The 16245-nt window shown below is 52.7% G+C and overlaps 1 protein-coding gene and 1 pseudogene across 3 annotated transcripts; one reads left to right on the top strand and one right to left on the bottom strand.

Moving 5' to 3' along the window:
- Window positions 1–335: 335 nt before the first annotated feature.
- Window positions 336–14801, top strand: TOB2 (transducer of ERBB2, 2). Of its 2 annotated transcripts, none has more exons than XM_017870289.1 (2): window positions 336–2395; window positions 10898–14801. In XM_017870289.1, the coding sequence occupies exon 2, from the start codon at window positions 10960–10962 to the stop codon at window positions 11992–11994; it is 1035 nt and encodes a 344-aa protein (XP_017725778.1). In that variant the 5' UTR covers window positions 336–2395; window positions 10898–10959; the 3' UTR covers window positions 11995–14801. The 2 variants fall into 2 exon arrangements, with proteins under 2 accessions (XP_017725778.1, XP_017725779.1); XM_017870290.1 differs by having other exon boundaries at window positions 336–2399.
- Window positions 14802–15568: 767 nt separating this feature from the next.
- Window positions 15569–16036, bottom strand: LOC108528476 (ATP synthase subunit f, mitochondrial pseudogene; annotated as a pseudogene). The gene has a single exon (XR_001885168.1). The product of XR_001885168.1 is annotated as an ATP synthase subunit f, mitochondrial pseudogene (transcript).
- Between the last annotated feature and the right edge of the window lie 209 nt (window positions 16037–16245).

Here is a 16245-nt window from a genome sequence, read left to right as displayed (position 1 = left end):
AAGCGTTTTGCATTAAATCAAGATCACACAGTAGGTAGCAGAACTGGGATGTAAACCCACCTAATTTCATGGCTGCCTTAATGACTACGAATACCAGCATCCCGTGCCTTGCCTGCGGGCGCAAACGCACACTCTCAAGGGCCCAGTCTTAGCGGCTGGATCCTAAACCCAATCAGACACCGCTTCTCCCTTTCCCCCGACCAATGGGAAGGCTGTTGCTAACACGCCTGCTATATTTTTAGCTTTCAGTGCTCTGGGAGCGTGTGGGTCGGCTGAGCCTCTCTGCCTGGTGGAAGATCTAGGGGAAAAGAGAGAAGGGAAGGGTAGGAGGAAAGGGAGGGTGCAGCGGGGCTGTGCGGGAGGGGGCGTGTGTGTGACGCTGTCACTCGCTGACGCACAAAGCAAGTAGTCCCTGGAGGTGCCCCCGGGGTTGCGGCGCTCAGAAGTGTGGGGGATGGGGGGGCGCTCAGGCTCCCTCCCGCCTCCCTGTCCCGGTGGAGTTTGCCCTCCAGCTCGGCCTGTCTCTGTTGCATTCAGGGAAAGCGCATTTAAAACCCCCACGCTACCGGTGCTCTCCGCCCTTGCCAAAAAAAGCGATCAAGAAAAAAAAAAGCAAACTGGAAACTTTCGGATCTCGCCACCCAAAGTGGGGTTGGCGGCTGCTGCTGGGCCGGAACTGTCTGGCATGACAAAAAAGGTGGGGGCGGGAGGGGAGAACTGGGAAATGGGCGAGCTAAGGAGGGACAGGGGAGAAGACCTCACTCATAGTCCCCCGGTGGCTCCAGACTGCATCTTCCGGCACTCCTGTCCGCCTGTGACAGCAGAAGACGACCCTCCCTATCCCTGGTTCTGTGTCCCGCACAGTCACAAAGAGGCAGAGCAGCCCGCGTGGCCAGAGCCGGGGCAGGGGGCCTCAGCGCGCGGGCCTGGCGCGCCCCGACCCGGGTTCGCGGAGCCTTGCTCCGCCGCTCGAGGGGCCGTAGTGGGTGCGAGCCTTGCGCCCGTTGCACGGTCAGGGACTATCCCACGCCGGCGGGACTGTGACTAGAAGAAATGGGGTTCTCCCGCGTGCCCCACACTGGGGTCGCTGGCCAGAGAGAGCAAACAAGAGTTGGGAGGGGAGCTGCGCCCGCGCGCCCTCGCAGAGCCGGAGCCAGAGACGGTGAGGGGAAGGTCCATTGTGGCGCTCGGCTCGTTTCATGGCCGGCAGCCTCATCCTCGCCTCCTCTTACTCCCGCACAGCGTGGCCCAGGCCCCAGAGTCCCCCTCGCCTTTCTTTCGACGTTGAGTCCCCCGAGGAAGCACAAGGCGCTCGGAAGACTCAGGCCTGCCCGAAACGAGTCCGAAACGTTTCCGGAGCCCGCGTCGTCCCCTCGGCTCCCCCTCCCGCAGAGGCCGTAACTGGGGCGATGGGATCGCCGTGGACACGGCCAGACGCTCGGAGCAGGAGGGAAGGCCCCGGGAAACGGCTTGGGCAAACGTCCGGACCCTGGGCGCCGAGGCAGGTGCAGGGCGGACGACTCAGCGGGGGGTTCCAGAGGGCAAGGCGACGCCCTCCCCTCCCCGCGATACTCGTCCCCCAAACACAACTAAAGGGAGAGTGCACTGTGCTCGGCCCGTGAGCAACCCGGTCCCAGGTCGCCCCCAGCCCTCACGTTGCGCTCCTGGAGAACACCTACACGATGCGCACAAGTTCAGAGAGTGGTATGGGAATGAAGGAAAGGAGTGCGGCGCGGCGCTGTGACGGGGAGGGTACGAGGGGAAGCTGCACGCAACACCTGCGAGCACAGAAGGGCCTGGGAGCTGGTCCGCGCAGCTCCAGCGAGCTGAGGCGCGGGGCTGGTTGGGAAGTAGTCCCGGCCGGGCCCCGGCCCCGCCCCTGCAGGGCGGAGGGACGCATCACGCAGGGGTGGGGAAGCCGGATCCGTGCGCAGGGTTGCTAAGGGTGAAACTTTTCATTGACTTTGCTCACTTCGGGCCGGGGCGCGGGAAGGTGCGGGTTGTTGGCGGAGGCGAGTCAGTGGCTCGGGCGACGCGGGGCCAGAAGGGCAGGACCGCCCGCCGGCGACAGCCCAGACCGTCTTCCGTTCCGCGACACGAACCACCCTCCGGTCCGCCATCCCCGCGTCGTCGCGGCTGGTCCGCCCGCTCGCCCGCCCTCCGGCCCCCAGCCGCGGAGCCCGACCTCCTAAGAGCTGAAAGAAATTCTTGAGAGTCATAGTCCATAGCCCCCTGCTTCGTCCCCCAACCCTCAACGACGAAAAGGACCTCGGCCCCCCGGCCCAGCGGCGCCCGGGAAGGAAGGGAGAGCGACCTCCGCCCGGTGCTCAGGACCACCCTGGAGGGAGAAGCCGCCCTGCGGCCGGCAGAGCGCCCCGCCGCCGCGGAGACCCGAGTGAGTGAGTTGGGGGGTGTGCGGGCGGGGGGCCCGCCCCGAGACCCAGCCGGCCGAACTGCCTCTCCCACCCCGCCCCACTCACGCTTTGCTGGATTCTCCACGTTGCTGCCGCTCCCTCCCGCCTGGCCAGCATTTTCTTTCGCCATCCAGCTTCCCTCTAGATCCCACTTTCCCCTGCTCCTCTTCTCACGCCATCTCTGCTCCTGGGGTGCCCAAGAGCTCCCTTTTCTCCCAGTTCCAAGAGTGGCCCTCTCCTGGGTGGGGGCATTTCCTCCCTTCCCCGCCTCCCCCAGTTCTTTATATCCCAGCTACTCGCTAGATCTTCCTTGTTCTTCAAAGAAACATAACTCCCCCACCGTTAAATAAATCCGAGGAAGGAAGGGGATCCAGGCCTTGTTTTTCTGCTTCTTTTCCCGTGTGCAGGGAAGGGGGGTGGTAATTGTTAATAGGCTCTATTTCTGGCTCTGTGGAGCCTGAAGGGTGGAGGTTGGACACCCCCTTTGGCGAGGGGACAGGTCAGTGGAGATTGTCCTTGGGCCACTGAGCCAGAGTTCACCATTTCGGCTTGAGCTCTTTATACTCTTCAGTGTTTTAATGGAAAATTGGGCAGAAAAAAGTACCCTTAGAGCAGTGCCAGTGAGTGGATTCTGCTTATCTTGGTAAGGTGCCTGCGAGGTGGGGCCCTATCCCCAAACTCCTTCCCCTCCTGTCCAGAGGATGAACTGTGCCCTTGACCACCAGAAATCTGGGAGGGGAAGGAGGGTGCAGAGAGGAGGCACAGCCGGCAGGCCCTCTCCCTCCCCCAGGAGAAACCAGAACCCCTCACAGCAAGCTTCAGCTTGGGACCGGTGGAGGCCAGTCTCTGGTGCTACTCCGTATCTAAAGGGTCTTTTTCTCCTTCTTACCCACCCTACCCTGGGAATGGGTCCTTCAACTCTGATTTTCCGGCAGAAAAACAATCCTATTTCTTTCTTGGGCTTCTGCCCCCGTTCCTCCGTGAAGCATAGGGGAAAGAAGCTTGTGTGGGAGGAAGGATTAAGGAGGTTTAACACCCAGTAGGGGAGCTTGCCGAAGATCTGGTAAGTCTGGTCGTAGAGCAGACCTTGCAATGGGAGGAGACACAGAATTTTAGTATGAGAAGATGCTCAGATGTCAGGTGTACAGCTTTTTCTTCTCTGCCTGGGAACCTTTTCCTATTTCCCTCTCCCGGATCTGGTTACTCAGACTTGGATTAGAAATGGGGTGAGGCTTGGGCCCTGCTGGCCTTGGCCTGGCGCCTCCCCACAGCTTGACTGGAAATTTCTTTGGCCGGGAGGACGGGAGAACTGGGTTTGATTCCTGCCTCTCCTTTCCTGGCTGTTGGGGCGCTGGAGCCGAGTCCGCTAGGCATTAAGTGAAAAAGACCCGTTTCCCTTTGAATCCACCGTCCATCCAGCAACCCCACACGGACCGCCCAGGCCCTGGAATTCAGATTGAGTGCGGGAAAGGGGGTCGTGACCTTATCTAAGCCAGCCCACCCCTTTCACCCAGAAAAAGCTCATTAGAAGCAGGTCCTAGTTTCAACAGTGATGGAAGGCGATGAAGGGAAAGGTGGGAAAGTTATGCTCTCGTAAAGCCTAGAGGATGTGGTGGGGCCATACAATACGGGGAGTAGGCCTTTGGGGTAGAATCTATATGAAATGTACTAGGCGATGGGAGGGGGGCGCCGGCCCGCCACAGCGCGCATGTGCATCGGAAACTTTTCCTGGGCTCTTCGACCCTTGGTCCGCTCCCCTTACTGGGCATGCGTATTGCGGCCACTTGGGCCTTCGCAAAGTACTCAGGGAAGTGTAGTGTGCAGGGAAAGTAGGTCACTCGCTACCGCCTGTTCCGGAGGCGTTCGAGGACTACAATTCCCAGAGTGCAGAGCGCGCCCTCACCGCCGGCCTCTCCACCTACGTTTGGGTTGAGTCGAGTTTTCCTGGCTTCTCAGGATCATGGAGTGCCCTAGAAAGGGTCTTCTTAGCCGAAACGGTCCTTGTAGTCAGACCTAGAGTTGACCGGTCTATGTCTGGGGTAGATGATGTGAGACTGGGTGTGGTGGTGCAGTCAGTCGGCACCAGTCCTGGAAGCCTTTCAATCCACACCCGCCCGTCTGGGCCGCTGCCTCTGGGACCAGTGAGTTGGGGCGGATCCCGTGTCTTACCAAGGAGAGGAGCTGCCTGCGTTTGGCTCTCACTCCCCGGGCATCCACCCGGTCTGTGACACCTACTGGCCCTGCACGCTCAGTTGAGTCCTGTAGTCCGTCACTGTAGGACAGTTTGCACGTTTAAGACTTAGAGGTGTCTGAATATTTTTTTAGGTTTGGGGCTCAGTGGATTCCATCACCATTATCCCCCCTTTCCCTCTTTGAAACAGAATTTTCTTTCTAAAAAATCTTCCGGCCAGGTGCTATGGCTCACGCCTGTAATCCCAACACTTTGGGAGGCTGAGGCGGGCAGCGGATCACCTGAGGTCGGGAGTTCGAGACCAGCCTGACCAACATGGAGAAAGCCCGTCTCTACTAAAAATACAAAATTAGCCGGGCGTGGTGGCGCATTCCTGTAATCCCAGTTGCTCGGGAGGCTGAGGCAGGAGAATCGCTTGAACCCGGGAGGCGGAGGTTGCAGTGAGCCGAGATCACGCCCCTGCACTCCAGCGTGGGCAACAAGAGTGAAACTCCATCTCAAAAAAAAAAAAAAAATCTGGCTAGGCCATGGCTCACGCCTGTAATCCCAACACTTTGGGAGGCCGAGGTGAGCGGGTCACGAGGTCAGGAGTTCGAGACCAGCCTGGCCAACATGGTGAAGCCCCGTCTCTACTAAAGATACAAAACTTAGCTGGGCGTGGTCCTGAGCGCCTGTTATCCCAGCTACTCGGGAGGCTGAGGCAGGAGAGTTGGCTGAACCCGGGAGGCGGAGGTTGCAGTGAGCCAAGATGGCGCCATTGCCCTCCAACTCTGGGCTACAGAGCAAGACTCCGTCTCGGGGGCGGGCTGGGGGGAAGCCAAAAGTCTTCCTGTGCTTCTGACATTAGAGCAGGCAGGCGCGCGCGCGCACACACACACACTTTCCTCACATTTTTGTCAGAAGTTCTCTCTGGAATCTGCACTGACTGAGGCTTCTTTCGAGCTTCACGCCCTAGTTCCCTCGTCGTCTTTCTCCTAGGCACCTACTCTTTAAAACGCAAGTCAGCACAAGGGATCAGAATCCAGGTTAACTTTGCTGCTGTTAGTAAACAAGTGAGGGTAAGATTCTTAGTGAAATTGGACAGAATTTTGCTCTCGTATTTGCCCTTTTTAATAGGTTGACAAAAGGGAGATTTTTATTCTTCTTGCTCCCTTTTTGGCTGTTTGTGCCTACACTGGGGTTGGAAAAGATCTTAGCATACTCTGCAGCCACTTAAGCGAATCCCTTTACTTGTTCCCTTTATTGACAGGTAGTTATTTCTAAGGTTTCTAATTTTACTATAATATTATAATACATAAATATTTTATATATAAGCACTAGAATTTGTTCGTAGCTTTTTTAAAAAATGAACAAACTCCTCTGAATGGCCACTCCTATCTTTAGCTAAAGACAAGCCAGCACCAGTGCTTTAATCCTCTGTTCCATAAGCTTCTTGCAGTCAAAATTAGAGCCTGAGCTGATAGAGCAGAAAATCTCATTCTGGTTGTCCATCATTTTTATAAGGTTCCACCCCACAGCCATCTGGTCCAGCCTGTTCTCTAATTAAAGAGGCAAAGGTGGCATTATATGCTTCCTTATTTGTGCGGCAACATCACTGAGGTATAAATTGGTGTGCAGCTTTAGTTGCTTATGCTGCAGAAAATGGTTAGCTAGGCAGGGCTGATGACAGTGGTTCTATTGTATTTTGGGGTGGGAGGCTTATTTCCCAATGACTTTGGCCTGCATTTAAAATGCTCTCATTTTGAGGCCAAACTGTTCAGGAGTAGTTAACTTGAAGGCAATTATGCAGCCAGGTTTGAGGAGGCCTGGAAAGGTGTAGAAGCCCTTTGCTCTCAGTGGAATACCAAGAGGTGCATTTTAAGAGGCCATGTGGTGCCTTGGGAGAAGTATCATATGTTGACCAGTCTGTTTTAGATTTCAAAAATACTTTGGAAGCACTGTCTTTAACACCAGGTTCCATTCTAGGGAACCAGTATCAACTTGCCTCACAACTTTTTTTTTTTTTTTTTTGGAGGCAAAATTTCACTTTTTCATTCAGACTGGAGTGCAGTGGCGCGATCTTGGCTCACTGCAACTTCCGCCTCCCGGGTTCAAGCAATTCTCCTGCCTCAGCCTCCTGAGTAGCTGAGGTTATAGGTGCATGCTACCACACCTGGCTAATTTTTTATTTTTAGTAGAGACAAGGTTTCACCATGTTGGTCAGGCTGGTCTCTAACTCCTGACCTTGTGATCTGCCCACCTCAGGCTCACAAAGTGCTGGGATTACAGGTATGAGCCACCATGCCCGGCTAATATTTGTGTTTTTAGTAGAGACGGGGTTTCGCCATGTTGGCCAGGCTGGTCTTGAATTCCTAGCCTCAAGTGATCCACCTGCCTCGGCCTCCCGAAGTGCTGGGATTACAGGTGTGAGCCACCGCACCTGGCTCTTCAGAACTTTTTAGTCTGCTCCTTGTTGGACACCTCTATGGACCACGTGGTCCTTCAGACCTCTGTTCCTGAAGAAAGGCCCATGGTTCTGGTGGGCAGCTTTGTATCTGCTGATGAGCCTGATCCTTATAAACAGAAAGCCCTTTTTATTCTTTCTACTATTCTTACTTTTTTTTTTTGAGATAGAGTCTTGCTCTGTTGCCCAGACTGGAGTGCAATGGCACGATCTCGGCTCACTGCAACCTCCGCCTCCTGGGTTCATGCCATTCTCCTGCCTCAGCCTCCCTAGTAGCTGGGACTACAGGTGCCCACCACCACGCCTGGCTAATTTTTGTATTTTTATAGAGACGGAGTTTCACCGTGTTAGGCAGGATGGTCTCAATCTCCTGACCTCATGATCCGCCCACCTCGGCCTCCCAAAGTGCTGGGATTACAGGCATGAGCCACCGTGCCCGGCCTCTAGTATTCTTCCTTTTTATGCTCAAAAGAGCCTGAATTTGATCTGTATTGATCATTAATAGACATTTAAGACTGAGGCACGTGCATCACTTGAGCGCAGGAGTTCAAGAACAGCCTGGGCAACATGGTGAAACCCCATCTCTACATAAAAATACAAAAGAAACATGAGGCCGTATGTGGTGGCTCATGCCTGTAATCCCACCGGTTTGGGAGGCTGAAGCTTGTGGATCACTTGAGGCCAGGAGTTCAAGAGCAGCCTGACCAACGTGATGAAACCCTGTGTGTACTCAAAATACAAAAATTAGCTAGGTGTGGTGGTGGATGCCTGTAATCCCAGCTACTCAGTAGGCTGAAGGGGGAGAATTGGTTGAACCCAGGAGGCAGAGGTTGCAGTGAGCCAAGATCACGCCACTGCACTCCAGCTTGGGTGACAGAATGAGACTCCATCTCGCAAAAAAAAAAAAAAAAAAAAAGCCGTGTGTGGTGGTGCACGCCTGTAGTCCCAGCTACTTGGAGGCTGAAGTGGGAGGATCACCTGAGCCCAGGGAGGTGGAGGCTGCAGTGAGCTGTGATCCTTCCACTGCACCCTAGCCTGGGTGACAGAGGAAAAAAAAGAAAAAGAAAAACATAGACGTATGAAGAAACTTAGAGATGAAGTCTTTAAGGAAAAGGCTGGGAAAAGAGGGAAACCAGGGTATTCTGAGTCCTGAGTGTTCTTGTGGAAGGTTTGGGAGAGGCATAGTTGTGGCACCTCTGCTGAGTCCCATGTGACCGTCTCTGTTCCTCAGACCTGAAATGAGAGTTAACTAGATTTAGCAACTGTCATGCTGCTCCAGATTGACCCAGTGAGTCTTCTCTGATACATTCACCCCAGAAATCTTTTTCTGAGGATTTAGTCCCCAAAATGCCCCTTAAGGCTGTGTGTGTTGACTCATGCCTGTAATCACAGCACTTTGGGAGACCAAGGCAGGCAAATCACTTTAGGTTAGGAGTTTGAGACCAGCCTGGCCAATATGGTGAAACCGCATCTCCACTAAAAGTACAAAAATTAGCTGGGTGTGGTGGCAGGCACCTATAGTCCCAGCCATTCAGGAGGCTGAGGCATGAGAATCACTTGAACCTGGGAGGTGGAGTTTGCAGTAAGCCAAGATCGTGCCACTTCACTCCAGCCTGGGCAATAGAATGAGACTCAGTCTCAAAATACATACATATATACATACATATATAAATACACTGCACTCCAGCCTGGGCGATAGAATGAGACCCAGTCTCTACATACATACATACATACATACATACATACGGACTCAGTCTCAAAATATATACATACATACATACATACATACATACATACATACATAAAGTAAAATTAAATTAAATTAAATACCCCTTAAGAGCCATGGACCCAGGCGTGAGAATTACAGGGAAATGTGTTGGGGCAGGTGTTTAGGAAACTCAAAATCCCCAAGCCTGAAATTAGCACCTGGATACTTAAAGCTGGATCCAGAAAGGATTTGAATCAAAATCCAGCTCCGAGTCTTTCACAGGACAGAAGATGCCCTTGACAGTCCATGGAGAAGTCATGTCTCTGTGTTTAGCTCAGCAGCACAGCTTTGCCCAGAGGTCTGGCTCGGAACATGTTCTGGCGCTGCCTCCCCTCAGAGGGCTCTTTCAGTTCAGTTTCTCCCCCAGCATGAGCCCCGGAGCTGCTCTTTTGGAGAAAATGAGATTAGGATCACTGGCTCTCAGGACCTCACAGATCATCTTCCTGAGACATGAGGCTGGCCCAGGCCGAGGGAATAAACCTTTTTGACCTCAGTGGGATCTGGCTGTGAGAGAATCCCAAAATAACAATCTGGTGTTTATCTTGGGCTGCCTTCTCTTCAGGGATCTCAAAACACTTGATAAATCTGATCTGCTGCCGAGGACAGGTGGTCAGACAGTCCCTGGGAGACTGAGTGATGATGGGTCCCTGCTGGAGGCTGCAGGGTGATGGAAAATTTCTTTCCTCTGCCACCCTCATCACTTACACTCTCACCAGAAACTTCTCTCTCCATTTTTCTGCTTCCCTATGGCAGCCCCCAGTCAGCAGTTCCCTTGTTGGTCCACATCTCTGATTGTGACAGGTCTTGCCTTTTTCCTGGGGCTCATGCTCTTGTCTTACTCTTTTTTTGTTTTGTTTTGTTTTTTGAGACGGAGTTTCACTCTTGTCGCCCAGGCTGGAGTGCAATGGCGCGATCTCGGCTCACCGCAACCTCCGCCTCCCGGGTTCAAGCGATTCTCCTACCTCAGCCTCCTGAGTAGCTGGGATTACAGGCATGCACCACCACGCTTGGCTAATTTTTTGTATTTTTAGTAGAGACAGGGTTTCTCCATGTTGGTCAGGCTGGTCTCAAACTCCTGACCTCAGGTGATCCACCCGCCTTGGCCTCCCAAAGTGCTAGGATTACAGGCGTAAGCCACTGCACCCGGCCGGAGTTCTTCAATCAGTTCTGCAAGCCCAGACTGAGCCAGACAGCATACACACCCATGGGGCCCATGATGACAGATGGATGTGACTGGAGTCCAGGCCCCCAGTGAAAAATTGGCAGTGCTCTTTCCTGTTCAGTGACCTGTATTCCTTTTCATTTAAGGAGAACCACCAAAGATTTTAAACTTACATCTTAGTTTATGACAGTTTGGGGGCACGACTTCACCAAGATATTGCAGAGACAGCAAGAGCCTTCTCTTCTTCACCTGATTTAGGGACTTGATTTTTTTAGTGTCATTCATACAGTGACCTGAATTCTCAAGATGGTGGAAAACACAGCTTCCCTATGTCTTTAGAATTACTTAAAAATAGTAGCTTTTTTTTTTTTTTTTTTTTTGAGATAGAGTCTCGCTCTGTCGCCAGGCTGGTGTGCAGTGGCATGATCTCAGCTCACTGCAACCTCTGCCTCCTGGGTTGAAGCGATTCTCCTGCCTCAGCCTCCCAAGTAGCTGGGACTCCAGGCGCCTGCCACCATGCCCAGCTAATTTTTATATTTTTAGTAGAGTTGGGGCTTCACTATGTTGGCCAGGATGGTCTCAATCTCTTGACCTTGTGATCTACCTGTCTCGGCCTCCCAAAGTGCTGGGCTTACAGGCATGAGCCACCATGCCCAGCCAACAGTAGCTAACTTTATCAATTACCTTTAATTGCCAGGTACATTGTGAGGCAGTTTATATCCTCGAACTAACAACTTCATGATGGCCTCATGTTACTAAGGAGGAAACTAGGGCCCGCAGTCAGACATTAGCCACTGGTGGGGCAGAAATAGGCTCCTGGTTCTAGTGTGATCCAAAGTTGGTGCTTTTCTATCTATCCTTAGCTGTTGGTCACCACCAGCTTTCTGCATATTTTCTCACGGTGCCTCTCATTTCCCAGAGCCGTCTGGAGCCCGAGGCTGTACACGTGTCCTGTGCTGATTCTCTGCCTAGGAAAGGACCATGCAGCTAGAGATCAAAGTGGCCCTGAACTTTATCATCTCCTACTTGTACAACAAGCTGCCCCGGCGCCGGGCAGACCTATTTGGGGAGGAGCTAGAGCGGCTTTTGAAAAATAAATATGAAGGCCACTGGTACCCTGAAAAACCCCTGAAGGGCTCTGGCTTCCGCTGTGTTCACATTGGGGAGATGGTGGACCCCGTGGTGGAGCTGGCTGCCAAGCGGAGTGGCCTGGCGGTGGAAGATGTGCGGGCCAATGTGCCTGAGGAGCTGAGTGTCTGGATTGATCCCTTTGAGGTGTCCTACCAGATTGGTGAGAAGGGAGCTGTGAAAGTGCTGTACCTGGATGATAGTGAGGGTTGTGGTGCCCCAGAGCTGGACAAGGAGATCAAGAGCAGCTTCAACCCTGACGCCCAGGTGTTCGTGCCCGTTGGCAGCCAGGACAGCTCCCTGTCCAACTCCCCATCACCATCCTTTGGCCAGTCACCCAGCCCTACCTTCATTCCCCGCTCCGCTCAGCCCATCACCTTCACCACTGCCTCCTTCGCTGCCACCAAATTTGGCTCCACTAAGATGAAGAAGGGTGGCGGGGCAGCAAGTGGCGGGGGTGTAGCCAGCAGTGGGGCAGGTGGCCAGCAGCCACCACAGCAGCCTCGCATGGCCCGTTCACCCACCAACAGCCTGCTGAAGCACAAGAGCCTCTCTCTGTCTATGCATTCACTGAACTTCATCACGGCCAACCCGGCCCCTCAGTCCCAGCTCTCGCCCAATGCCAAGGAGTTCGTGTACAACGGTGGTGGCTCGCCCAGCCTCTTCTTTGATGCGGCCGATGGCCAGGGCAGTGGCACCCCAGGCCCGTTTGGAGGCAGTGGGGCTGGCACCTGCAACAGCAGCAGCTTTGACATGGCCCAGGTATTTGGAGGTGGTGCCAACAGCCTCTTCCTGGAGAAGACACCCTTTGTGGAAGGCCTCAGCTACAACCTGAACACCATGCAGTATCCCAGCCAGCCGTTCCAGCCCGTGGTGCTGGCCAACTGACCGTCTACCTGCCCGTGGGGCCAGAAGCACCCAAGACCACAGAAAAGAGAAAGAAAAGGCCAAAAAAAAGAGGAAAAGAAAATGTACAAAAGATTTTCGATCTTCTCACTCTCACTTCTAGAAAAAAGATCCAGCCCAGGCACGGAATGGGAGGGCCCCGCAAAGCACCCAAGTGTGTTTCACTCACCCCTTACCGCTCACCCACCGGCCTGTGATTTATTTGGTTGGTTTGGGTTTTATATTTCTTTTTCTTTTTTTTTTCTTACATGTAGTTTTCTATATAACATCTTTAATGAGTGGCTTCCTGTGCTAAGAATGGTCCAGATGTGAACTGCTGCTCCCTGCTCCTCCCTTCCTCCTTCACACTCCTAGTTTAGGATTGGTGTGTCCAAGCTCACAGGGAAGAAAGAGCTGCAGCTGGAGCCTGACCCTCCCTGGAACAGGGAAAGGCTGGCCCGTGTCACTGCCTCTGTCACCCAGCTATCCTCGCACTCAAAGCCATCCAACCTCAGCAGGCCTTCTCGGGCCCTGCCACCTGAATAGGTCTGACCCCAGTCCCCACTCCCTTTCAGGCTGGGCCACAGGGAGCTGCCGGCTGGCCACTTGACACCCTCCGCCTAGAGCTGATGTCTGTGACTACAGGGAGATTAGCACTTCGTCTAGTGAAACTCCTTTCATCTCTGTCCTATGGCCCCACCCCACCATTCCCTCCAGGCCCAGACCATCATCATGTGTGTGGCCTTCCTTTCCCTCATGCAGCCCCTTCTTCCCCAGGCTGGAGGTTGTGGGTAGGGAGGGGTGTGTGTGTGTGTGTGTGTGTGTGTGTGTGTGTGTGTGTTTGGTTTGCTGTCCTTTTTTAAAGGATTCCAAGCCATGTGAAACTTCCCTTCTGGATGTGATTCTGGGTTGCAGCAAATGCTTATTTATATGTGGGGCTGGGGAATGGGCTGGGGGTATCGGCAGTCCTTTTGCAGGGCAGTGTGCATGGTGGGGTGACACCACTGTGGCTGAGCCCAAGACACTCCCAGAGGAAAACACTGCAGAAGGAACTGGTTTGCAGACTGCAGAAGGATCTGCACTTGTGTTTTTGACCAAAAAGATACTAATGTTAGCTCTGCAGGGCAGAGGGAATACCCAAGCCCCGATGCCTATGAGAAGCCCCCGGACTTCACCCTCCTGTTGTGTGACCTTAGCCCAGCGGGAGCTGCTCACCTGGGCACCCTTGGGGGTGGGCAGGGAGGCAGGGTGGGGTTTTAGAGTCAGTGTCTGTGCGGGGCAGCCCTGAGCCTGGAGTTGAGACTTTGCGTCTCTTAGTTGGAGGTGTTGAGTGCATTTGTGCCCCTGCCTGGTTGAGAGCTTCTCGGTACCTCTTGCCACCCCTTCTCACTGCCCTGACCCAACCCCACTGGACCTTGATGCTGCGAAGAGTGGTGTCCTGACAGGGACTCGGGCTCCCGCCTGATGTGTTGGATTATAGGAGAGCGCTTGCTCGCCTGCCTCTGCAGGAGAGGGCTTGTTCCTCCAACCCTAGGAGGCCAGGCAAGCATGAACAGGAGCCAAGGGATCAGCGTCATGAACTTTTTCTTCTTTGCAAAGAGGGGTACTTGGCATCAGGGTCCCATCGCCAGAAAGCACCAAAGCCCCTGGCACCCCACCCACTCCATCCTACCCAGGGACCCCAAGTAGGCAACTGCTATGGCAGTGGGTCCAGCCCAGGCCGGCACTGCCAGCCTCCTCTCCCTGCAGTGTGCACCAGCTCTACCTCCCCCGGCAGGCAATGTCCTGGCTTCTCAGCCCAGCACCATCTGTTCCCCTAGACTTCTCAGGGGCCAGCCCAGTCTGGGCCATCCTTCCCCTCATCCTTGGCTCCCACACAGGTGACAGGCCCAACAGATAACTTCTCTCTGGGAAAGGTTGGATGCTGCCTTACGTCCCCTTCTAGCCCTCCTCCCATCGCCACACACAGGCACCCACCCGCACCAGGTCAGCTTGTTTCTCACATGTAGGGAGAGAGGGGAGACCAACCCCTTTGTGTCTTTTGAAATACGAAGAAAAATGTGTGTTCAGGAGCATGACTCCAGTGCTGCGCTCTTGGGCCCAGTTCAGTCCGTCTTGTCTCAAATCTAGGCATTTTTGCTTCAATTTTATTTTTTTTAAGAAAACAAAAACAGAAATCTGCACTAATTTACCTGGTTTCGTAGGAAAACTTTTTTTTATTTTTTACATTTTTTGGTGTCCGTTTGTATTGAATAATTTGCTACATTTGTAAAATGTAAGAGGTATATATAATATATGTATATTTCTAACGTAAAAAACATAATTTTTTTCTTTTCAAGATTTTTTCTTAAGATGAGAGAAACATATTTTTTCAGGAAAAACAAACTTTAAAAAAAAAGAGGAGAATAAAACCTTTTCTCCCCTTTCCCCATCCTCTATCCCTCTTTCCCAGGAACAAATCAAAAGGTGGATTATCTTGTGAAGAATGGAAACTGTTAGTCCAGAATGATGTCTTTTTCTCAATGCAGTGAGTTATAGATTCTCTAGTTTTCTCCCTAGGGATGGGAAGGGGGCATTGAGGCAAGCCTGGAGAGGAGCCCGGGGAGCAGGGTCATGAACTTTTTTCTTTAGTGAAGGAGGAATACAATCAAGGGTTTTGTATTCAGAATGTTGTGCAATATTTTGGAATGGGACATTGGTGTGTTTAGAGATTTTAGTTTAAAAACAAAACAAAAAGATTGATCAAATCTGTACAGTTTCTATTGTTCCAGATTTTTTAAGTTTGTATTAAAAGCATGATATATAACAGCCTTCTGCCTGCTCCTGGCTTGCTTGGTTTCTGGGGTCCCTTTTCGGATGGAGAGAATGGGAGTGGCCCAGCCCTTACAGACTCCAAGAAATGATTGGTCCTCCTTACAGTGACAGCCTCCGATGGACATAACTGTCCTGGTGCCCCTTCCTGATCACCTATCCATCCCATCAACACAGGATACATCATTGTGCCTGCTACACCAGATGCTTTTCTACACTGGAAACAGGTTCCACGAAGTTAGGAACCACTCCAGTTCCCTTAGCCAGTTGGTGGTGGCACCAGGGCTGGGAGCAGAGCCTGGAGAACGGGGTCCTTCTTCATGACTCTTTAGGAATTGCCTATTCCTGTGGTGAGGAGAGAGGGAGCAACCTCCAGCCTGCTCTAGATCTAGTACTTGATCCTTAGTACTAGATCCTTAGATGTGGGCAAGGATAACAGCTCACCTAAGCCAGGTTCCATCCAAAACCCTGGTGCTTGGATTCTCAGCCCTTTTCTGGGGCTGGACAATTCTGGAGCTGCTTTAAGAGTAAGACAGCCCAGCTCAGAGAAGGCCACCCTTCTGGCAGTGGCCGATTTCCTTAGGAGCTCTGCCATCTCCCAGTGCCCCAAGCCATATTTTCCCCTTCCCAGGGCCTGTGCCCATCAATGCTGCCCATCTAGGAGAGAAACAAAATCTCTCTATACCATCTCCCACCAGCGTGTACTTCATGTCAGAAACTGGCAAGGCCCCTGGGCTGAAGTGAGCTCAGAATATTTGTGAAGTTATTTTTTTTAACAGTCATCTTTTATTTGGAGGTTAATTCCCATCAGGATATGAAAGGATTCAGCAACAATCGAGATTGTGTTCCTCACGGAAGGGCTCGGGCCAAAGTCATGGGGTGGGGGGGTGTAGAGTGTGTCCTCTTCAGTAGTATTTGCGGAGCCGCTCCTGCTTGAGATGCTTGTAGGAAAGGCAGTAGCTGAAGAGCACATAGCATGCCAGCACCATGGTAACCCCTGAGATGCTCCCTTTTCTCACGTCAATGTACTTGTAGTACCGGTAGTAACCTCTTTGAAACACTCTGAAAATGCCACTAGGGCTGAAATCCCGCATCAAGATCCAGCGTGGCAGCTCCCCCAGTTTGACCTCCAGAAGTTTCTTGTCCTTCACTGATACGACTGACGCCATCTTGGAGTCCTGGTGTCCGCTGTGCCGGGCCGCGCCGAAGTTATTTATTTATTTATTTATTTATTTATTCCGTTTTGTTTTTTAATTGGACAGGGTCTTGAACTCCTGGGCTCAAGCAGTCCTCCCACCTCGGCCTCCCTCTCAAAGTGCTGGGATTACGGACGTGAGCCACCATTCCTCATCCTGTTGAATTTTCACAGGGATTGTTCATCCTCACAGGGATTGTCTCCATTTTGCAGTTAAGAAATAGGCTGGGTGCAGTGGTTCATGTCCG

Source organism: Rhinopithecus bieti, unplaced genomic scaffold, assembly GCF_001698545.2.
Source record: "Rhinopithecus bieti isolate Rb0 unplaced genomic scaffold, ASM169854v2 scaffold_4967, whole genome shotgun sequence".
Lineage (NCBI taxonomy): Eukaryota > Metazoa > Chordata > Mammalia > Primates > Cercopithecidae > Rhinopithecus > Rhinopithecus bieti.
The sequence above is the reverse complement of the archived record's forward strand: the minus strand, read 5'-3'. Positions and strand labels throughout refer to the sequence as shown.